The sequence below is a fragment of the Exophiala viscosa genome (genome assembly GCF_022695815.1).
Source record: "Exophiala viscosa unplaced genomic scaffold EDD37scaffold_2, whole genome shotgun sequence".
NCBI classification, from domain to species: Eukaryota; Fungi; Ascomycota; class Eurotiomycetes; order Chaetothyriales; family Herpotrichiellaceae; genus Exophiala; species Exophiala viscosa.
In genome coordinates, this window is record NW_026944354.1 from 3,640,594 (window position 1) to 3,662,850 (window position 22,257).

Sequence of the window (22,257 nt, forward strand, 5' to 3'; positions counted from 1 at the left end):
GTCATCAAAGCGTCACAATTGTCAAGAAAATGTGTCGTGCCCAATCCTACATCATTTACGGTCAGCTGAAGTCTGTTTTCCAGTATTACAAACACCGACATTTCGGGAAGATTACTCATCAGCCACCTACCCTTACTGTATTGTTAGGTATTCAATCTTAGAAAGCACTTTTCATTTTCTTCTCTTTCTACTTTTCTACCACTGGCCTACACACTGTAAGTACGATTCTTTTCGACATGAGAGCCGTAGAGACCGTGATGCAGCCTAGTCTGACGTTTTCGTCAGATCTGATGTGCTTCGCCCCAAGGCTTTACTCCCCCTCCTCATCCAACTCAGGATAATGCCGATAAATACCCATACTATACTCCAATCGTCTATCACTCTCCAGATACGCCTTGACCTTATCAAGTCCCTTCACCCTCTCATACAAGGCAAACACCTTCTCATATTTCCCACTGCCCCTCAATTTGCCAACACGCTTCGGAAACGCGAAGCTCAACCCATCCAGCGTCTGGAACAGGACTAAATCGGCATAACTCAATTTTCCACCATACAAGTACTCCCCGCCTTGACTCGCCGGTCCTGCGAGCACACGCTCAAAATACTCCAAGAACTTGGGCAGTCTGACATTTCGATAATCCTCAGCTTTCTTGGCGGCTTCGGGTTTCTGATCCTCATAGTACGCTGAGCTGGCGATCGGATGGTGCACGTCGTGAGGCTCATTGCTCAGACCGTCGAGAGCAGTCAAAGTAAGTGCATTGACGTGATACAGTCCTACCCGGTCCTCATTGACATCGGGGACGAGACCGAGTTTCGGTCCCAGGTACAGCAGGATATTGGGCGTTTGACTTATAGTCACATCGTCGCCGTGTTTGAGAACCGGAGGGGCCAACGGTGGAGGATTATGTTCATCTCCGGAATTTTTGTCGCTGATTTGAGACAGGACAGCGTTAACCCCGGCGTCGGTTTTGTTGGAGACGTCGGTGTATGGTGTGCCGGTGGCTTCGAAGGCGAGGCGGATATGTTCGCCTCGACCGGGCATAGAGGGCCAGTAGATGAGTTGGAAGGTCTTGTCGGCGTCGTTGGGTTTTTGACGTTTACTGCCGCGTGTGGACGAAGACATTTTGAGGGCTTGCTGTCGCTTGAGAGCCTGGAGCTGTTCCTGGAAAAGTGGGTGGTTGTCGTTGAGACCGGATGTTGTCATCAAGCGAGAAGAGACCTTACTGGTACGTGTCGATGGACAGACAGCACGGGAAAGCAGCGTGGTGGGTGCTTTCATGGACGTTGAGAGCTGGGGACGAACAGCTACGGTAGGGGACAACGGAGACGAGAGCTAGTTGCCGAGACGTCATTCCACTTTGTAGCTAAGCTGACAAACCGAAAGCGTATACTTGTGAGGAAGAATGTAGCACCGCTCCGAACGTTTGGAGAAGGGTCCGGCTGGGATGACCCCGATACTCGTACAGCCGACAAAGCCCAATGCCCCTGGGGCTGCCTAGTGACCCTTCCCCCAAATGATCCGACTTTCAAGCCCGGAGACTTCATCCACTTTCTGGCGTTGCTGGTGATCTTCCCCACGGCCACTGCCGATTCGTGCTTCACTTATTACCTACGAGTAAACGTAGGTACATTCAAAGTACATCCTTGCCAGTTCATGGAATTCCTCACGTCATCAATACTCCCAAGTCTGTGCGTGTCAGCGAGACCCAAAGTCACCATGTACTTCTTACACTGACAATGCCGGCAAACTCAATCTCAAGAAAACCGTATATACAGTAAGCAACCGGCGAAGAGTTCACGAGTCTGCAGCACCCTTGACTTGTACCAGTCCTTTTTGAACTAAGTATATATCCCTGTCGCCGTGCTCAACAGCGTCCATCAGGATGACATCCGTCCAAGATTCCCTCATCTTCGGCAATATTTTCTCCACAAAAGAATCCGCCGCCGTATGGTCTGACAAGACACGAACACAATGCTACCTGGCCTTTGAAGGCGCCCTCGCCAAAGCCCAAGCCCGCCTAGGCATCATCCCACAACGCGCCGCCGACGAAATCATCAAATTCTGCCTGGACATCCGGAATGTCGACTTCGACGACCTCCGTAAGCAGACCGAACTCATCGGCTACCCTGTCCTAGGTCTCGTCAAGCAACTCGTCAAGCACGTCAACGCCATCGAGCCCGGGCTAGGCGAATTCGCGCACTGGGGCGCAACCACACAGGATGTCACCGACACCGCGACCGTGATCCAATTATGGGACACACTCAGCCTATTCGAGAAGATGTTAGAGTCGATCATAACGTCTTTGCGCGATCTGGCGGAAAAGCACAAGGCCACGCCGATGGCCGCGCGATCGAATCTGCAACACGCGGTACCCATGTCCTTCGGCTTCAAGATGGCGAGACTCTTAGCGACATTTTTGCGTCACCGAGATCGACTGAAAGACGTCGAAACCCGGCTGACGGTCCTCGAGTTCTCCGGTGCAGCAGGAACACTGGCTTCACTCCCTCCCACAGAAGACCACCCCTTGCTCGGGCTGGAGTGCCAAAGAGAACTGGCCAAGGATTTGAACCTCAAGGTGCCCGACATAGCATGGCACACTGAGCGCGACCGCATCGCCGAATTCGGGTCACTCTGCGCCATGCTCAGCAGCACGTGCGCCAAGTTTGCGCTGGACGTCAAACTCATGACACAAACGGAAATAGGCGAGGTGTCGGAACCGTACGTTCCACACCGCGGGTCGAGCAGCACGATGCCTCAGAAGCGCAACCCAATTTCGTGCGCGTACATCACCGCCATGACGTCCACTGTGCGCCATCTCAGCACATCATTGTTCGAAGCCATGCTCGAGGACCATGAGCGCAGCACAGGACCCTGGGAAATCGAGTGGATTGTACTTCCGCAGATCTCAACATTGACGCACGCCACGCTGAAGCATACTGCTGATTTGCTGGCTGGGCTCGAAGTTCATGAGGACGCGATGAGGAGGAACCTCGATCTTTCGAATGGCCACATTGTCTCTGAGGCCGTGATGATGGGTCTGGGACCGACACTGGGCCGGCAGTACGCGCATGACGTCGTTTACGATCTGTGTCGAAGGTCGTCGACCGAGAATAAACACTTACTGGATCTGCTGTGCGAGAATGATGAAATTGCTAAGAAGATGAGTAGAGAAGAGTTGGCGAAGTTGTGTGACCCGCGGAACTACCTCGGGTACAGTGAACTTATGGTCCAACGGATTCTGAAGTTGGCGGATGAGCCGAGACCGGAAAGGAAGGCAAGTCTGGTGTGAGATCGCCTACTCACGGTCTCGTGTGCCTTGACGGTGGTGTGGCAGAGTCTCTTTGACCTGAGGGATGTGAAAACCGCAACTAAACCTCCTACTCGCCGAGACAGTGAACAAGTTGGACACGGAAACGTATTACAGGTAAACCCTCGGTCTGAAAAGAAGGTCATGGCATTCGTCTAGGTCGTCAATATATATACAGGGAAGAAAAAACAGCATACATCATACAGCATCAAGAACTGGTACACCTGGATGAAAGAATGGCCGTCACCGTTGCTATGGGTAAGGTGACACGCCTACACCTCGGGTCTGACACCTATGTCGACCGAGAAGATGCTCGGGGAAGCCATACTGGTACAGCTGACATCAGTCAACGAGAGTCCAAGAAATGTCCATGGTGCTCAACGGCTAGCATCAGCAAGAAGATCTGCAATGCCGCCGACCAAACTATCCGCCGGGTCGATGCTGAGGAAGTGGCCCACGATCTCGGAGAAGGAGTCGTGCAAACTATCTCCGTCGCGGTCTCCAGGGCTGAACCAGGCCGATTCTGGCACGTCGCGCCCGTGGCTTTGGTTGTCGTGATATGCCGGCACATCCCGACCGTGGTTGTTGTTGGTAGAGGGTGACGATATTCCACGCCCATGGTCCTGGTTGACATGGTATATGTTCAGCGGTCGTGCCGAGGCGAATTGAAGATTGAGGACTGGTGCAAGAAGCAGTGAGATGCAGATGGCTGGCTTCATAGGTGCTGATTGTGGAAGGTTGGCTAGAAGAGGAACGTGATTCGTAATACTCGTAAGGTGTCGTCGGTAGAGTCAAGGACAATTCGGAGTTCAACAGATGTTGATCTCAGCAGTACAAGGCGCAAGCTGTGTAGATGTAATTTAGAAAAGGATGGATCGGGTGTGTCGAGTTTGGTAAAGAATGTGGATGAGTGAATGTGGTGTTAATGAACGAATGTTGAGTGTGCTAAACGACTGGCTTTTTTTGGCTTGCAAGGGAAGAAGGAAAGAAGATGACGACGGCGCACGGTCAAGATCGGGGTGAAAATCGCTCGCATAGAAGCTCAGAAACAGTGATAGTGAGTAAGATTGAAGGAGTGGTGGTGTTTGAAGGGGTTTGGAAAGAAAAGAGACAGGAATGACGATGAGAAGGTGTGACGGAGTGAGGTGTTTCATCAATCAAGCCACGGTACTATGTATGGAATCGTGCAGCACTTTACACTTCCAAAGGCCACAATTTGAAACAACCACACATCCTAAATGATGTAGAAGAAAATCGGTCCTGAACATGGCTTGAAGAAGTCTTCTTATAACTCGTTGCACGAGTCGAGTCAAGTGACTGTTTAGCAGTACCACACTATGGTATATGCTGTCGCTCGAGCATCATTAAACCGAGCACCACAACCTTTGTCGTCTAGGCCGTCTCATCATCAACACCTCGAAACGACGAAGTAAGTGGCCCTTCTGTACAATTCACTTATCGCTTGTTTGCTTCTGGTCATCAAAATTTCGTTCAGAAAGGGTTTCCCAAGTCATGCAAGTCATACTCCAATGACAAACAATCCTAAACCCCTTGCACAGACCCCAAGGTCTCGATCCGTCGCTTCATCGCCCTCCAGCACCCATTCGTGCAATACCTTCAATAATTCCACCACTCCTACCACCATAACCTCCCACCTTGCTTGACGGTGCTTTTAAGCCAGATCCAGGTGCCGGAATCCCTGAGTACTTCCCAGCTGTCGGCTTCTGCAGCATACTCATTGGTCTTTGCCTCGAGGGTACCCCAGACACACCACCAGTCATGCTGTTTCTGAATTTGTTCGGACTGGCAACTGCAGCCGCCGAATTGGGTCTGCCATTCCCATCTTCACTCCTCGGTGGACTCACAGGTTGACGCTGGGCGTCGACAGCGCGCTGTTCCTCTTGCTGGGCGCTCATGGTCAAGAACAAATCCACTTGCGCGACCAGGTCTCCCTTCTCGACCCTTTCTTGTTCAATGTCTTTTCGCAGAAAGTCCGTCTCGGCCATCAACGAGTCCATCTGACTGCGCAGTCCTGCAGCCTCGGCCTCAAGCATTTTCTTTTCGGCGGTCGTTTCTTCGTTCCAGCGTCGCAGTTCCTCAATCTGTCCTTCCATCCTGGACATGGCCTCACTTTGACCGGGTATGACACCACTCATTGTGGCTTCTCTCTCGGTCTGTAGCTTGAGCACTTCCTCTTGCGACGCCTTGAGGTCGGCTCGCAGTTGCTCGACCTGCTTGATCCATCGCTTTTCATAACTGACTTTCAGATCCGACACTTTTCGCTCATGCTTGCTTTTATACAAGGCATGCAGCTCGCGTGCCACTTTTTCCGTAGCGTCTTTGACAGCAAAATCAATATCAGCACTCATGCCTGGTGTGCCTGGTGTGTTCTTGTCCGGGCTGGGCGTCGACTTTACCCGATCGGATCGGAGTGTGTCAAGTGATGCCTGCAGCTCGAGTACCCGAACTTCAAGCTCTTCCGTCCGGTGGTCCGCCTCCTCCGTCTGTCGCCGAAGCTTCTCCTTTTCTCTTTCTTCAAGGAAAATGTTCTGTTTGACCTCGCGGAGGACTTCTTCCATTTCCCGACTCCGTCGTTCCAGGTCGTCCTTTGCGTGTTCCAGCTCTTCCCGCGATCCGCGCTCATTTCGAAGTTCCTCACTGGTCTTGCCCACCCGGACCTCTGCGTCTGTGATGGCCCGTTTGAGAGCCATTACCTCGGCCTCCTTGCCAGATAGAGTGGCTTCGAGGCCAGATATGCGTGACTGCAGTTCTGACCGCAGAGATTCAAGCTCCCGTGGTGTGATTGTCGGTATTGACCTGGGAGTTGCCATTGGCCCCAAATCAATATCCAGCAGATCCATTCCAAGTCCAGATGTGGCGCCATATATGCTGTGGCGCTGACCAGCAGGAGTCGCAGGAATGGTGTCCAGAGGGTTGTCGAGTTGCTTCTGTGGTGATCGACCTCCCGCTCTTTCACGATCGACCGACGCTTGCGAGCGATGGGAGGAACTGGGATTGATTTTTATCGGGAAGGCTCCTCGACCAGAGGGACTACGTCGCATGCTGCGCGGTGCTGACCCGGGCGGAGGTATAATGATATTGGTCTGCCCAGTAAAGTTCAGTAGGTCGGTAGTCGCGTCATTAGATGTCCGCGATCTTCGAGGAGTGGCCTCATCGTCTTCTGTTGGAGAGGTACTGCGTCTGGATGTCGACAAGAGTCGTAACGGCCGCTGGACTGTTCCAGGTGTACTCGATATAACCGAGGTGCGCAATTGTTTGGAAGGAGACCATGCTTCTCGACTGTCTTTGGTGGGCGAGGTGCGCAGGTTGGCGAAGCGAGTCATGTCTGTGTGGATAGCCGAGATTGTACTAAGATCACCCACTGTTTCATCGTGGATTGTTTTGTCGTCAAGACTGAGGGTCAAAGTCAACTCGTCCAACTCATCTTTGGGTGTGCTGATGTCTTGTGGAGAAGCAACGACTCTGTTGTCTTCTGAGTTGTCGTCGCGCACCTCCTCTTGCATGGTATCAATAGCTCTTGTTAGACCTTCGTTGAATCGCACCGTAGGCTTGGCAGGCGAACCCGGAGGTGAACTGTTCTCGCGTGACTCGTCTTGTAATCTGTATTTTATGGGCGAAAATGCTTTTCTGGGACTCGATGGCTGACTGGCTTGCGCGGGAGGGGAGAAGGATTGGTCCATGGCTATTAAAGACGCGTTGACAGTGTCTCCAGAGGGTTGAAGGGTGGTAGTCGTGGTTGACATTGCAAAAGGTGATGTGTTGGTGTCGGGTTTCTGCGAGAAATCAAGTTTGATAGGCGACGATCTGGAGTTCTGCTTGGCAGGCGACAGGGTAGATAGAGGTTCGGGCATCGTGGCTGTGAGCAGCAGGAGCAACTGCTACTAATGTTGGGGCAGTAGTGGTTGTAGTAAGAGAGCCATGAAAGATAAAAAGTGTCTGCGGTTTGTTAATATGAAAAGTGTCGCGCAATCGCCGTGTTGACCATATGATGACTTGATTCTGTCAAAACCGTCAATCAACCAACGGTGGCATCAGGGCAGGTTGCGGAGGGCGACGGTGGGACTGGGAGGGCAAGGCAGGGCAGTGTGCAAGGTCTCTCTCCAAAGTGTGTTGTTCTTTTCCCTAATTAAAATTCCCTTTTCCGGCCCCTGGTCATTGCGTCGCGCAGGTAAACAAGTTAGTATTCGACCTTGCCTGAAATGGTCTTCGAGTCGGCTTAAAAGAGCTTAGCTCCTGGGCACAGTTTTGTGCCTGGAAGTCAATCCAGTTCTAACCTCTCCATCATGCAGGTCCAAACTATCTTTATCTAGAGCCTTCTGCAGCATACATGCACTATATTGATGTGTTTCTCGGTTGCACAATGACTGTGAGATGAAAGAGACATGACAAATGAAGCGTCTTGTCTGAGAAGGAGTGGGACAAGACACGAATGCATACCGGTTGGCGGCTAACGCGCCCTCAATCACATATCCCTGCTGAGCCACGCCAGACTGCTGCATTCACCCTCATATCTGTGATCACCACTCGTATGTTGGAGCTGCTCGCTGTTTGCTCAATCTTCTGCTGTCTCTTCCTCCGCAAAAGACGCGCCAGACCATTAGCTGCTATGCGAGCCCCTTCCTGATGAGATCCTCGCCAAATGCCCTCACTGACCCGCGTCAAGTCGACGTTGTCACAATTACTTGGCCCCTGTGCGTCTTGACGCTCTCCAGCTTTGCTCCATGCCAGAAGTCGAGCAACCCATCGGGGTCCTTTCCAGATGACGTGCTCTGTGAGAAGAGCTTGTTCCATGTTGAACGAGGCTCCGCTAAGACTGCCAAAACTGAGAACACTATAGTCCTTCGGTCTGAAAAGGAAAATCTTGCTCCACAGCATTGTGCTGCAAAGGTTGATCGCGGCAACTACTGACTCCGGCTCCTCCAAAGACAGCCCCGTGTCGAGGCACTGCAAGAATTTCTCTGGCAACAATCTGGAAAGGGAACGCTCACCATCCGCCGACGGGGCAAGTACATCTCCATTCCAAGGTGTCACCGTCGATGAGTCGTTGAGCAAGCGGATCATGACCGCTAACAGCAGGTAAGGCTCGCTATTGGCAAGACGGGGGCCAGCCGATCGCACATCACGCAACGATTGGACGCTTACTCCGATGATTCTCATGTCCTGCAGAAAGTGACTGAGAGCTATGGCGTGCAAACCCCCCTGGATCGAGGGTCCAGAAGGGCCATGTTTATCGTTCCCGTGTCTCAGAAACAACTCCAGGACGCGTGGACTGATACGATGATGCGAGCAGAGGTCCTTGGTGAAGCTGTGTCCTTGTTGGGAGATGTATGCTGCTACTTGAGAATTGCAGAGCGACAAACGTGCAAGGTCACCATTGAGGTTGACATGTTGTAGTATCTGCATCAGGATTTCGCTTGGAAGGTCTACTAAGGTACTCATACTGGATTGAAGTTTTACCGGTGAGCGATGCAAGTATCGTTTATACTAGGGCAATTTCTTTGAAATATTATGCTTCTACTTCTGCTGATGAAATTGACATTTATGCTGATTACTCTTGCCGTGCGCTTGATTACTATTTATCGTCTACGACTATCATGAACCACCTCGTACAGGAGCTGCTGTTCTCCCATGAGGACTGTCAGCTGGTTCACTGTCCAATCAGGGCCATTCGTGATGTACTTCTAACATTGAAATTAAGTGTTGTGATCGGTACGTTTTGAGGTCCTCACTTGTGGCCGTCAACACCACTGATGGAATCTCCAAATGTGAAGGACTCAGAGTCAATAACCGTGTGACGTCACATTGATTCTTCGCCAACACCTTCGAAAGTACATCTCTCCTACCTACACTTGAGCGTACCATGTCTTGCAATGTCTAGCCTTGTAGCAAGTGTAACAAGTTCTCCAAGACTTTAACAGGTACATAGGAAAATGTCATGACTGCCATTTTCTACGGCCCAACAGTCCTTCGCCTCGTCTCAAAAGGTCCCCTTCCAGAGCTGAGATGGCTGATACCACGATCGCGTTAATTTGACACAGCAGCGTTCCTGGTATGTGCTGCTCAACAATGATATCGCTGATCTCTTCATGCTGTTCACTGCATCTGGATGTCGACTTGCAAAATCGACGACACCGGGGTTGCAACTAGCCAATGCTCTCCCCGTATGCCCCCAGCCGGTCTGATGATTCATTAGCGCCTACGAGTCGGTATGCCCCTCTTCCAATCTTCGCACGCTCGCTTGTGCTTCGGCGGCACAATCATCGACACAGGCCACTGGGCATTTTGACATGACTCACTATGGAGGGTTTACCGACATTGGTTGGACTTCGAGATGTATGACCCTCAACGAAGAGATCAATAGCAGACCCAAGGTTTTTGTAGGCTTGGGGAAAGCCTTCCCCACAAGTTTGCCACATGGTCCACGATTATGTGCAGCCGAATGATTCATCTCCTGGGCACACCTGGGGTCACCCGTAGCGTGTTTCCCCAGATACTAGCGAATGCCTCATCCCCTGACTGCACTGGGGACGGGAAGCTCGGTGATCTATATAGGCTCGTTCGAGATTCGATATCTGAGGGAGATTCTCCACCTCAGCTTCGTCCTTTTTGCCAGACATATTTCTCATATCCGCAGTCATGTCGGATATTGTGATTGAAGGAGAAAAAGAGTCTTCGTCTACCGTGGAGCATACACAGGGCCTTTCGAAGACTTTGACGTTGCCTGACGATGAAGCACCCGTTGCCAGAGGCATTGACGCGGAGGAAATTCCCGCTGGATACTGGTTATCATTCAGATTTCTCGGCTCGGTAGCAAGCATTGTCTTGCTTGCGGTCTGTCTTTACATAGGATTTTCTCTTCCGGTGCGTACGCAGAATCATACATCTGGCACGCTATCTCCTGACTCTTTGTGCAGGCTAGCTGTTTGGCAGTGATCAATGCGGATTTGGGTGAGCCAAAACAATACACTTTGAGTCTGCTGAATACTGACCATGATGTAGGTCCATCGCCAATCTACATTTTCATCACAACGGCTGGATCTTTGATTTCTGGCGTTGGGCTCCTCCTTGTCGGTCGTCTCGGTGACATCGTGTAAGCTTCATGTGTTCACTGCAGAGCTGGTTCCGAAAATCTGACTGCAATCAGTGGTCGCCGTTACTTCCTTATTGGAGGCCAGATATTCGGCGTAGTCGCAGGCATCATCTCTGCCAAAGCAACCTCGATCAACATGTTAATCGGTGGATCGGTCTTGATGGGCTTCTCCACCACTGTTCAGCTCACCTTTCCTTATGTTATCCAAGAGTTGATTCCAAACAAATACCGAGGTTGGGCACAAGCTGGCATGATCGTTGGCACGCTGCCATTCTCGGGATTCTCTCCTATCATCGCTCGAGTGTTGATTACACGGACAGCCCTTGGGTGGAGGTAAGTCGTGGCTTGGTCGACGAGGACTGTTCCTTGATGCTAAGAACTCAATAGGTGGTGCTATATCCTGTACGCCATCTTTTGTGGCCTTTCCTTGATACTTCTCATCTTCTGCTACTTCCCACCGAATCTGCATCAACTTCATCGCAGTCTGACCCGACTCGAGGAGCTGAAACAGCTCGATTACATTGGCATAATTCTGTACGGTGGCGGCATCTTGTTGCTTCTGCTTGCCCTTGGTAAGATGAAGATGCCATTGAAGCTGCACTCGTGCTGACTATGAGCAGCTTGGGGAGGCTCTGCCTATACGTGGACAAGCAGCCATGTTTTGGCCACGCTCATAGTGGGATGCTTACTTCTCGTTTTGTTTGGCTTGTACGGTAAGTGGCCTTGATATCTGCGATACAATGAGAGGTTACTTAAACCATCATGCACAGAAACCTTTTTGCCACCAAAGCAACCGTTGTTGCCCGTCAGAATCTTGAAGAATCGCAATTACCTTGCTGTTGTTGTGGCCGGTTCAGTTGGCCAGATGGTTTTCGTCTGCCTCTCAGTACTATGGCCTGCCGAAGTAGGATCACTGTTCACCACAGACAATGTCAAGATTGGGTGGATAAGTATCACATCGGGTCTGGCATTGGCCGTGGGAGAAATCGTCATCGGTCCAGTGTTCAAGGCTATCGGCCACGCCAGGTGGCAGTTGATTTTCTCCTGCGTGGGCTTGACTGCGACTCTAGGAGGAATGGCCGCCATTGACCAGTCTAAACTTGGTGCTGGTATTGCGGTAAGTGACCCTTTCCCAATTGCTATGTGAGTGCACTGACTGTGGTAGCTAACACTATTGGCTGGGTTCTTCACGGGATGGATGGAACTCATCGTTCTGGTTATGAACGGCCTGGTCCATCAACCTCGAGACCTAGGTCTCGCTAATGGGTTTTTGGGCTCTGTTCGTAATACCGTGGGCGTTGTTTCCGGTGAGCCTTTCAGAAAATACCTAGGTGTTTGCCGTACTGATGAGGATCACAGTGAGTATCTATGTCGCCATCCTTGACCATCGGCTTGTGGTCAATTTACCGGCGGATGTTAGCTCTGCAGCTGTCGGAGCAGGGCTTCCCAAAGCTGAAGTGGGATCAGTGCTTGCCGCCATCGCCAACGGTACTGCGGCAGCTCTTGAGGCCGTACCCGGAATGACACCTAGGATCGAGGCAGCGATAGCCGACGGAGTCAAGACCGCCTACTCGTCCAGCTTCAAGACTGTATATCTTGCCAGTCTTGCCTTTGGTGGATTAGCTGTCGTCGCAGCATTATTTTCAGAGGACATTGATCATCTTATGACCGGCTACGTGAATCGCAGAATCAGGGGAACAGTGGCGACAGCAGGAATCACAGAGGAAGATCAGGTGCCAGAGACCCAGACCAAAGCGTAAAGTGCAACCTGAATCTACCAGAGCGGAGGCAATTAGTTGTGGCAAAGCATACATGCAACGACAAGGGTATCCTTCGCTGGGTCACGAGATTCTTCAGCGACCTTCCTTGCGTGGAAATTGATCTATGATCCTCTAAGCCTCATGTATTTCTTTGGTCAAATGCATTGCAGGAATTGACCCAGGGGTCGATCATGCAGTGGAATATAACGCTCGCACAACCCACGTGGACCAGAACATACTTACACTGAATATCTTGTCCCAGGTCTCGTCGACCAAGCGGTTTTACATCATAGGCATAGAAAATATCACTGGCTCTCGGGAGTACGGAAGGGGACACTGCTAATCCAGCTCGCCTTCCTTGTTGTTCCCTGCAGGGTCCTCGGGAGAGGTGGAGCAGTGTACTTAGGCTCAGTCGCGAGTCATCAATGTACAAGCTTACTGAATCATTAGTCTGGACGCTTCTGCTGCCCGCTAAGTGTGGGGAATATCGGTGGCTGTGATGTGCTACATGGAGTCCCCGCGGAGTTTCCCCTATGTTGGAGACGATTGTGAGCGAGACTTCCCGCCTAAATGTATCCGTATTTCCGCACTTCATGACCTTGTCGAGAAGTCACCATGCTCGGTCTGAACCCACATCATTGACCATGCGGGTCCTATCGACCGGTCAATGCTTGAAGACCGCTTCCGTCGTCCTTGACTCTCTCCACCCCCTCCACATGCAATACTGTTTGTCTCCTTTTCACGTAGCCACCAGGTGGGGTCCAGCCGTGCTGATCACATCTCGTGAGCCTCGGTTGTACACCACCGAGTTTGGTGGTTGTGGAGCGAATGAGAAATTCTATTGAGAGTGCAAGCCACGGATGGTCCACTGCGTAGCACCCATCTCCTTTGCAGTCGCAAGGCCTCTATGATAATCAATCTACGAAGTTGTTAGACCTTCAAGCATCCAGATGTCGTCCTGGGAGAATCGAGTAATTGCCATTACTGGAGCTGCCTCTGGAATCGCTTTGGCAACCGCGAAATTGCTTGCAAGCCGGGGTGCGCAACTCTCCCTCGCAGATCTACAACGTGCCAGCCTAGAAACCGTTGCCGACGATATTGCTAAATTATACGGAAAACGACCGTTGACACACGCCCTAGACGTCCGGAACCCTGAGGCCGTAGAAGATTGGATCTCTCAGACCGTCCGCCACTATGGTCGCCTGGACGGAGCTGCCAACTTGGCCGGGGTCATTCCAAAGTCCATAGGGTTGAAAGGCATTGATGAGCAAGACCTTGAGGAGTGGAGTTTTGTCATCGGCGTGAATCTCACGGGTGTCATGCTGTGCATGAGAGCTCAACTGAAGCATATCGCTGAAGGTGGCAGTATTGTCAATGCGTCCAGCATGGCGGGAATCAGTGGGCGAGCGAACAACGCTGCTTATACTGCCAGCAAGCATGGTGTGATTGGACTAACAAGAGCAGGAGCGAAAGAGGTCGGAGCCAAGAATATCAGGGTGAATGCTATATGCCCGTAAGTCCAGTTTTGTTTCCATTGGTTCTATGCATCAATACTGAATGGGCTTCTAATGATCCGCAGTGGCTCGATTGAGACGCCTATGGTTGCGACTGCAAGACAAATCTCTGGTGACAGGGAGGGAACGGTCCTGACGGAGAGTTCAGCACTCAAAGAGGTTGCCTTGGGAAGAACTGGTCAACCCGAAGAGGTCGCGTCTCTGATCGCCTTCCTACTTTCCCCAGAATCTAGTTACATTACCGGTACAGCATCTCAGATCGACGGGGGCTGGATTTGTTAGTCAAAATCACGGAGTCGGGCCAGGGACCAAGGAAAATTCACTATCTGCTTTGCGACAAAAACAGCCATTACGCATGCTATATTTTTGTGTAGCCTTGCCTTTGTGCATAGACAAATCATAAGAGTCTTACAACTTGGTCGAGCACGGAGTATATACGAAGCACGTATGTAATCAGAGATGAAAAATACCAATTCAACTAAAAATCTCGTCGCTACCATCTGCGCACTGGAAGTATCATCAAGATAAATGCATCGTATTTACAAACTGCCCTTCATACTCTGCCTCTCTCCAAGAACTTGTTGGGGATGTCAATATATCTGCACCTAATATACTCGCATAAGTTCTTGCCCAAACTGTCAAAGCTACTTGTCGAATTGAACCCTCTGTCCAGATGGTCTTTCAACAGGAAATGCACAGCCCGAATGTTTGGGAACTCGCATCGATCGATTTGTTTACCCTTGTCGTCCTTGCCCAACAGCTCCCTCAGCTTCGAAGTGCTCAGGACTGTGCGGAACCAGTCCCACTCATCGTCATGTCGGACAAAAAGACCCAGGTTAGCGTTTGACGATTTGTCTCCAGATCGTCCCATGACTATGTGCCCGAGAGGCGCCCGGGTGGTTGGACCATATTGTGACAAGTCAACTGGATCTTGAGTGTCGTATGAAGGTTGCTCTCGTTCGTACATCTTCGTGTTACTTGGTGGTGAGATATTAACCACAGTGCCATCAGGGAGATGTGCTGTTTCCTGCACGTATGTTTGGGGCATCAAGGCAACCCAGTACTCGAAGAATGGCCTTCCAATTGCTGTCCGCATGTCTGGCGCCATTGTGGAGCCTGGATAACCTTGAAGCAAATTCTCAATGCAAAATCTGGCGAATGATCCACGATCCGAATCGACGAAGGAATTCCCACTCAGAATATCTGGATCACGAGTCTGGGCGAAAATTCGCATGTCCACAGTGGCTTCTTCTTGAGATTGTGGATCTTGAGGCACAGCGCCGGCAACCATGAATTTCAAACAAGAGAATCTCTTGAGATGGTCACCCATCAACGCTTTCGTCTGGCGTTCGACCATTGCAGCCTTCTCTTCAATATCTAAGCCAGTCAGATAGAAGTGAAATTCAGCCTGATAGCCTCCTTTGGCGGTAATGCCGACTTTTGTTGTGGCCGGAGCTGGTAGCCCCTTCACACCGGAGACGTGAACAGCATTTGTGCCCACCTGGACCAATTTTATGTCTTCGATCGATGCAGTCACGTCGGAGTTGTAGTACAAAGGTCCCTGAATCTCGTAGAGCAGTTGACTAGCAATAGTGGCGGTTGTTACCAGGCCATGCTTGCCCTTTTCCATACTGATCACAGCCTCGCCGTTGTGGTCGATGGCAGCGATCGGATAGCCCATGTCGGTATCTTTGATTCCCAGGTCCTTGAAGCCAGAATAGTAGCCTCCAGTAGCGTAGGTGCTGCATTCAATGATGTGTCCGATCATCAACGACCCTGCCAACTCTTTGACATTGTCATCACGATTCCAGCCATGCCACCACATGGCTGCGCCAATCGTGGGGCTGGCATCTGCAACACGGCCGCAGAGTACGATGTCCTGTAGAGTATAAGTCTCAATCCTTGTTTTGACAGATGAAAGAGCTTACCGCTCCACCAGCGAAGGCAGCCGCAATACCGGTGCTACCCAGATAACATTGAGCACAAACCGGCTCGAAGCCCCATTCTGAGATGTTTTTGTTGGCTGGAAGATTTGGGAATTGTTCACCTAGAAACAAACATCGTCAGATTTCTCAAAGGCCCACCTAGGGCGACCACGGACTTACCCTTTTTATAAAGATCTAGGACAGCATCTGTAACATCATCTCCATCGACCCAACCAACTTTCAAGTCCACCCCGTGTTTCTTGATAAGCTCTTCCACTGCCTCAACCAAACCTGGGACATCACTTGCTCCGGCGTTCGCGCATAATTTGACTCCTCGTTTCGCCAGCCATGGGATGGCAGGATCCAATTCTTCCAGGAAATAGGGTTCGTACCCACGAGCTACAGAAGACCCGGAGTTCATGGCTTTTTGCGCCATGCGATCACGCTTGTCCGAGCCACGGAGAGTCATATTGCACTCTGACATCCAGTCACCCGTGATAATGTCCACGTCTTCATTCTTCGCCATGTCGTGGATGGCTCTTTTGCGGTCGTATACACCACCGGAACATCCAGCCACCCGAATGGGCCTTGCTCGAGGGGCTTCTGCTCCAACTGAACCCATGTTTGAAGGTGAGGTATCTTTACACAAGTTTGAACAATAGGTATTCCAAGTTGGATACAATCACATCTCTGGCACTTGACGAGGAGCATCCGCGTCTTTTGAGGTTCGCGGCCCGTAAAAGCCCATGGCACCATGAAGTTTGCACCCCACAAACGCAACTGCCCCTCAACTCTAACCGTCCGAGGCAGAAGATATGCTAATGATTCACTGCCTGATCCGGCCGAGAGGTCAAAATTATAGTCTAGAATGCTGCAAGTGCTTTTGGATCGCCCAACACACCTCATGCAGGCTGAGTACGATAGTATGTCTGATTTGGCGCCACGATGGCATGAATCCTGACACCTCATTATTGTACACTTTTTCGACGCCTGATGAGTCGGACACAAGGAATAAAGTACGTTATCTTGTCATCTGTGCAGAAAACCGCTAACCATCTTCAGAGGTGCATGCACCAGACCTGATCGTAAATCCTTCGTTTTCTCAACAGATTCTTTGACCTGCTTACTCTTTGCATGTATCTCCCACAGATACTCCTTGCTTTCATAGACCTCTATAGTATGCAGTCTATCTGCGTTGGCCTCCTCCCTGCACAATCTATATTGTAGAGAGCCTGGCTCGTTGTTCTCCGATTCCGAAGAAACTGCTTCCCAATAGGGCAATGACTGTGTAGCACTCCCAGCCTTATACGAGATGTTTGCAAACATAACGTATGGGTCCGTTGCTTTCATGGCCTCAGGTTTTGTGAAGGAATATACTGGCTCAAGCTGATAGACGGTCGGTGGTTCCTTCAGCACTGGCTGCGATGTAAAGAGATTGATGAGATCTTGCACAGGTTGGCTTGTAAGGTGAGCATCGGATGTTGCCTTATCAGCATACCTATGGTTGGGTTAGCCAGTATATCAAAGTTTTTGATTGAGGCCTTACTCTTCCAACATATAAATGGTTACTCCATCGTCGTCCCTTGGGATTGTAACAGCATATGTCAATACACCAGGTTCGTGGGCTTTGGAATACGCCGCGATTTGTTCGAATACCTTGATAACCCTGTCCCTGGCGTCATTGCTCGACGTGACAAGGTGGCCGACGGTAATGATCTTAGCCATTGTATTGTTGTGCTTCATTCGTATACACTGTTCAAGTACTAGCTACCATCTCATGTATATATACCTTTTGAGTGCATACTGCCACCAATATTGAGGAATATTCCTGGTCTTTTACCACTAGATCTGCAAAGTTAAACCGTGTCGAGGGGCCGACCCCTGACATTAATGATTCATCTGCACATTGGAGTGAGCATGTGCTGATCGGAGCCGTTACAAGGCTGGGTGTCGGTGCTTACTTAGCACGGAGTCAGGAGTGTGGCGGGGCACATGGAATTGTGCCTGCATACTGTTAGGGTAGACTTTGCAAGTTATTTCGCTGTATGATCGCTCAAGACATGCCTTAAGCATTCCTTACATGCGTACCAAGCTCTGTAGCACTGGTGTGCCGATGTGTCGAAGGCATCATTATGTTTACTCAAATGCGATCCCGAGCTCTCCTTCTGCTTTAACGCGTGGTCTATAGCTTGCCCTCTCTATACGTCAAACACCCCTGCCGCCTCCGGTCTTCCTCAAGCTGAAGCAGGGTTACAGGCAGGGCAACATGCCGAGCACGGAGGAACTCTCCAAACGATTTGGCGAAGCCATCCAGAATGCTACTACTGCTGACTCCTTCCTGCAGGATTCCCTTGACCACAAAATGTACAGCCCAGATTCTCTCGAACTCGCAGCGCTCAACATTATAACGATCATCCCAGTCGTCAGCTAGTAGGTCAATCAACTTCTGAGTCGTCATGAACACCCGAAGCCACGGCCATGAAGCAGCGTCACGGACCCAAAAGCCCACGTTGGCGTTGCCCCCTTTGTCCCCTGATCTGGCAAACACTAAGTCTCCCAGCGGACGTGTAACAGTGTCAAGAAGACCTGAATCTTGAGGACATCTTTTGGGCTCGTAGTTCGGCTGTCGTGGGATGGATTTCAGATACTTGGACGTCTGCCCTGGTGGTACATTGATAGTTGTTGCAGAGTTCACGAAATGCAGCTGCAGTGCAATAAGGTCTTGCGAGACCAATGCTGGGACATATCTGACGTATGGCCGAGGTTCCAATGTTCTCCAATCCATAGAGAGATGCAGACCGCAGTAGCCTTGCATACCATTGTAAAATATTGCTTTCTTGAAATCTCTTATTGCCTCTTTGTGTGCCGCCTGTATGAACACACGAAACTGAACTGTACTTTGCTTTTGTGATCGTGGATCATTGCCCGCTGTCCCGTACTTCTCGATGCTAAAAATGGTGAATTTGGAAGAATCAATGGATCCCAACAACTGCCTCTTGAAGAGTTCGAACTTGAAATCCGTATCCAAACCTGCGGCGAAACTCGATAACTCAGCCTGGTACCCTCCAAGAAGGCACACAGCCAGTTTCGCTGTCGAGGGTGGTGGTAGACCTTTGACGCCCCGTAGTTGCACCTTATTTGGTGCTAACTGTAGCAATTCGCATCCTTGGATGTCTGCTATACAATCCGCATTCAGGTAGTAGAACCCTTGTATCTCATAGAGTAACTGAGCCTTGCACGTGTCGACCGATATCAAGCCGTTGGTCCCTCTCGGCTTGGTTATAACAACGGTTCCATCGTGGTCGATTTCCCCGATAGGATATCCGACATGGTGCAAACGTGGGATTTCCGCGGCACCACAATAGTTGCCGCCTGTGACATATGCTCCGCATTCGATGAGATGACCACCCATCAGTGATCCGGCTAGTCTGTCAAATTCGTCGGGTTTCCATGCGTGCCACCACGTCGCCAGACCCATTACAGGGCTTGCGTCGCAACATCTTCCACAGATAACAATATCAGCACCGGCTTCCAAGGCCTGCACTATTCCAGCGCATCCCGTATAAACATTTGCAGTAAGAAGCTCAGAAGAGCTGAGGTCGAGTTCGGAACCAATGGAGTCGAGGTGATGAATTTCCCCCAGGAGACCATGTCTGACCTTGTCAGTAACATTATCTCCAGTGACCCAGCATACCTTGACGCCAGACAGTCCCAATTCATCAAGGTATTGTGAGACTCTACGTGCTAGACCAGCTGGGTTCAACGCTCCTCCATTATGAACGATTTTGATTCCGTTGGCAGCGACCAACCTCGCGGCCTCGCCATTCTCCCATGCAAGTTGGTCCAGAAAATTGGTTTCGTAGCCCAGGTCTGGAGCAGTCTGCAACTCAATGGCTTTCCAGGCAAGATTGAACTCCGCCAAGTAGTCTGCGGTGATTGCGTCTACCTCTCCTGATTTTGCCAGCCGGTATATTTGGTCAATGCCATCGCCGATGGCGCCAGAGGCATTTCCAATTCGAATTGGTTGCCTTATGCCTGACATCGTTAGGAAGCAGATACTAATTGCTTCGCGGGCGATGGGATTCTCGAAATCGTGACGAGCAGCTTGGTGCTGGAATTGTTACACCCTAGCTGTCAACCTGGAGGCGTCATGGATAACGCCCAGCCGAAGTGAGGCGTTTGGTCCGCATCCGAGATTCAGTCTTTCTACGCACAGTGTGATCTCGCCGAGGCGGCTCTGGTGCCAGTTACATTCAAGTAAAGCACGTCGTCAACTTGCCTCGGTTGTGCTCCAAATCTGAATCATTAGTGCCACCCACAGCGTGATGAGCACCGACCACGCCGATCTGGTGGCTGACAAGTGGGGCACGATTCGAGACACGTGAGTCAGGTACATCGACCGCCAGGACTCGGGAATGGCCTGTGTTCTGTGCCAGGTCGGGTTGTTGCGGAGTGAACAGCAAAAATCATATTAAGGACATTTCAACTTCTGGCGAAGCATCTGCTGAGGTCACGCCGGTATAATCACTCGAGAGTCGCTCTGTAACAATGTCGTTTCCACCACAGACGACGCCGCCGCCAACGCCCACATTCTTGAAGATCTCATTCCCTGCACCACGGGTGGTCCTTGTGCGCATGGATCGCCCTGAAAGTCTGAATGCCATGTCTACAACGGGCCAGTGGGAAATGGACTCGATATGGAAATGGTTCGACCAAGAACCCAATCTTTCTGTCGCCATCATCACTGGCACTGGGCGTGCATTTTCTGCAGGAGCAGATCTCAAGGAGTGGAACAAGTCAATGTCTGTCGATGCGGACCCAAGCAAGAAGATGGGTAATGCTCCAGCATTCAAGCCATTGAGCAGGCGACTAGGAAAAAAACCAGTGATTGCAGCGGTCAATGGACTAGCTATGGGAGGGGGCATGGAGTTTGTGGCTAATTGCGATCTCGTGGTTGCCTCAAAAGATGCATACTTTGGCCTACCCGAGGTCAAACGTGGTATTTCGCCCATCGGTGGAGCACTACCTAGGCTGATAAGAACACTTGGACTCCAGCGAGCTTCAGAATTTGCGTTGACGGGAAGGAACATCTCAGCTCAGGAACTGTATGATTGGGGAATTGTGAACAAACTTGTCGAGAAGGACCAAGTGCTCCCTGAGGCGATAAAGCTGGCGGAATCTATTGCGGTAAACAGTCCCGATGCCATTATATGTACGCGAGCTGGTTTGAGAGAAGGATGGGAGACTGCTTCCGTGGAACGTGCAGTCGAATTGACACTCGAACGGGAGTTTGCCGAGCTTCAAAGGGGTGAGAACATTTTGGAGGGATTAAAGGCATTCTCGGAAAAGAGGCAGCCTCATTGGAAGGGCAGTAGGCTATGAATGACTCAAGATTGGCGACGAAGAAGATTGTCGTACGCTGCGCTGAACTCTCTTAATACGGTAAAAGGGTCTATATTCTATAGATATGAGGGTAGCCACCTAGGCTCGCGCTTCTCCCTGTATGCTGCAAGTCCTTCGGCGGCATTTTTACTGCGAAGCATTGCCTCTGCGTATAGTTCCTGGCCTCTCATCGTGGCTCTCGATACACCTGTCTCCCAGGCTTCTCGCGCACCCAATCTTGTGATTATGACGCTGTCCGGACTCAACGAGGCAATCTCTCTAGCATATGAGATTGCACGGCTGAGCAATTTATCCTGTGGAACGATCTCTTTCACCAGCCCCCATTGCACAGCTTCCTGTACGGTCAGGAGCCTGCCTGTCAAAGCCAGATCCATCGTCCGATGGTTGCCAAACAGCATCATACAGCGAGGGAGAGCGCCCGCCAGAGCTGAGACTCCACGTTGCACTTCAGGTAACCGGAAGTCGGCGTTAGGAGATGCAAAAATGACATCGGAGTTTAACACGATCTCGAAACCACCACCTGGGAAACGTTAGTGAGTTGTGTGATCGATCCTTCACTTTCTGAACTCGCCGTGCGCGTGCCCATTACAGGCTACAACGATGGGCTTCTTGCCCACCCGGTTGCTCATGCCCCCGAACCCGCCCATAGGGTACTCAAAAGCGACATCGTCCGTTTTGATAATATCAAGCCTCTGCTTGAGGTCCATCCCGGCGCAAAACGCCTTCTGTCCGGCTCCCGTGAAGACGGCGCATCGAAGTTCGGGTTCGGCATCGTACCATTTCCACAAGGCGCCAAGTTCTATTGTCGCTTCAACAGGAAGACAATTCATGTACTTTGGCCTGTTGATTGTCACTAGCAAGATGTACTTCTCCGGAAACGAGATGATGCTGTGCTCAACGCTCGGGTAGGGGTTTTCGATCCAGTCAGGCACTGGATCTTTTGTCCTTGGCGCCGCCATTAGGATTTACTTATTGCTTGCGTGCCTTTTAGAGGAATTGTGATCATTGCTGATGCTATATCGACATTGAACTTCATGGAAAGGCGAGAGCGTGATGAGGAGCTGTTGTTGGACATCTGCCTGATGGAGGCACTCAATAGCCGATGATTCAGCTCTTTCCAAGTGATCGATTATAGTGACACAAGGTCAAAGGGAGAGATCTGGGCTTGAAAGCGGCAGGCTAAGTCTTGCCACAGGGTCCCTGAAACCCTTCTCTGCGGGGTCCTGCGGGGATCAG

The 22,257-nt window shown here is 50.9% G+C and overlaps 11 protein-coding genes across 11 annotated transcripts; 4 read left to right on the top strand and 7 right to left on the bottom strand.

The window, feature by feature from the left end:
* Positions 1-150: 150 nt before the first annotated feature.
* On the bottom strand, positions 151-1,555 carry EDD37DRAFT_623880 (glutathione S-transferase). The gene has a single exon (XM_062816127.1). The coding sequence runs from the start codon at positions 1,277-1,279 to the stop codon at positions 311-313; it is 969 nt and encodes a 322-aa protein (XP_062673857.1). The 5' UTR covers positions 1,280-1,555; the 3' UTR covers positions 151-310.
* Positions 1,556-1,562: 7 nt separating this feature from the next.
* On the top strand, positions 1,563-3,417 carry EDD37DRAFT_287451 (beta carboxy-cis-cis-muconate lactonizing enzyme, cyloisomerase, CLME2). The gene is made up of 2 exons (XM_062811093.1): positions 1,563-1,775; positions 1,829-3,417. Exon 2 carries the CDS (start codon positions 1,884-1,886, stop codon positions 3,288-3,290), a length of 1,407 nt encoding a protein of 468 aa, XP_062673858.1. The 5' UTR covers positions 1,563-1,775; positions 1,829-1,883; the 3' UTR covers positions 3,291-3,417.
* A 1,139-nt stretch (positions 3,418-4,556) lies between these two features.
* EDD37DRAFT_287462 (uncharacterized protein) lies at positions 4,557-7,370 on the bottom strand. Its single transcript, XM_062811094.1, has one exon. It carries the CDS (start codon positions 7,178-7,180, stop codon positions 4,892-4,894), a length of 2,289 nt encoding a protein of 762 aa, XP_062673859.1. The 5' UTR covers positions 7,181-7,370; the 3' UTR covers positions 4,557-4,891.
* A 258-nt stretch (positions 7,371-7,628) lies between these two features.
* EDD37DRAFT_287472 (uncharacterized protein) lies at positions 7,629-8,861 on the bottom strand. Its single transcript, XM_062811095.1, has one exon. The coding sequence runs from the start codon at positions 8,766-8,768 to the stop codon at positions 7,788-7,790; it is 981 nt and encodes a 326-aa protein (XP_062673860.1). The 5' UTR covers positions 8,769-8,861; the 3' UTR covers positions 7,629-7,787.
* An 881-nt stretch (positions 8,862-9,742) lies between these two features.
* On the top strand, positions 9,743-12,249 carry EDD37DRAFT_287475 (siderophore iron transporter). The gene is made up of 9 exons (XM_062811096.1): positions 9,743-10,190; positions 10,244-10,277; positions 10,329-10,419; positions 10,474-10,752; positions 10,807-10,991; positions 11,040-11,132; positions 11,190-11,536; positions 11,585-11,726; positions 11,779-12,249. Exons 1-9 carry the CDS (start codon positions 9,966-9,968, stop codon positions 12,177-12,179), a joined length of 1,797 nt encoding a protein of 598 aa, XP_062673861.1. The 5' UTR covers positions 9,743-9,965; the 3' UTR covers positions 12,180-12,249.
* A 656-nt stretch (positions 12,250-12,905) lies between these two features.
* EDD37DRAFT_663589 (BcABA4) lies at positions 12,906-14,152 on the top strand. Its single transcript, XM_062819192.1, has 2 exons — positions 12,906-13,692; positions 13,759-14,152. Exons 1-2 carry the CDS (start codon positions 13,130-13,132, stop codon positions 13,973-13,975), a joined length of 780 nt encoding a protein of 259 aa, XP_062673862.1. The 5' UTR covers positions 12,906-13,129; the 3' UTR covers positions 13,976-14,152.
* A 76-nt stretch (positions 14,153-14,228) lies between these two features.
* On the bottom strand, positions 14,229-16,305 carry EDD37DRAFT_287536 (uncharacterized protein). Its single transcript, XM_062811097.1, has 3 exons — positions 15,799-16,305; positions 15,622-15,740; positions 14,229-15,572 (listed from the first exon to the last, which is right to left on the bottom strand). The coding sequence occupies exons 1-3, from the start codon at positions 16,238-16,240 to the stop codon at positions 14,247-14,249; spliced, it is 1,887 nt and encodes a 628-aa protein (XP_062673863.1). The 5' UTR covers positions 16,241-16,305; the 3' UTR covers positions 14,229-14,246.
* Positions 16,306-16,647: 342 nt separating this feature from the next.
* On the bottom strand, positions 16,648-17,343 carry EDD37DRAFT_692264 (uncharacterized protein; the record flags this gene model as incomplete). Its single annotated transcript, XM_062820035.1, has 2 exons — positions 16,648-17,116; positions 17,165-17,343. 2 exons carry the CDS (start codon positions 17,341-17,343, stop codon positions 16,648-16,650), a joined length of 648 nt encoding a protein of 215 aa, XP_062673864.1.
* A 427-nt stretch (positions 17,344-17,770) lies between these two features.
* On the bottom strand, positions 17,771-20,066 carry EDD37DRAFT_287544 (uncharacterized protein). The gene has a single exon (XM_062811099.1). The coding sequence runs from the start codon at positions 19,658-19,660 to the stop codon at positions 17,801-17,803; it is 1,860 nt and encodes a 619-aa protein (XP_062673865.1). The 5' UTR covers positions 19,661-20,066; the 3' UTR covers positions 17,771-17,800.
* Position 20,067: 1 nt separating this feature from the next.
* Positions 20,068-21,038, top strand: EDD37DRAFT_287543 (enoyl-CoA hydratase/isomerase). The gene has a single exon (XM_062811098.1). It carries the CDS (start codon positions 20,167-20,169, stop codon positions 20,998-21,000), a length of 834 nt encoding a protein of 277 aa, XP_062673866.1. The 5' UTR covers positions 20,068-20,166; the 3' UTR covers positions 21,001-21,038.
* Positions 20,855-22,187, bottom strand: EDD37DRAFT_287546 (carnitinyl-CoA dehydratase). The gene is made up of 2 exons (XM_062811100.1): positions 21,593-22,187; positions 20,855-21,541 (listed from the first exon to the last, which is right to left on the bottom strand). Exons 1-2 carry the CDS (start codon positions 21,978-21,980, stop codon positions 21,078-21,080), a joined length of 852 nt encoding a protein of 283 aa, XP_062673867.1. The 5' UTR covers positions 21,981-22,187; the 3' UTR covers positions 20,855-21,077.
* Between the last annotated feature and the right edge of the window lie 70 nt (positions 22,188-22,257).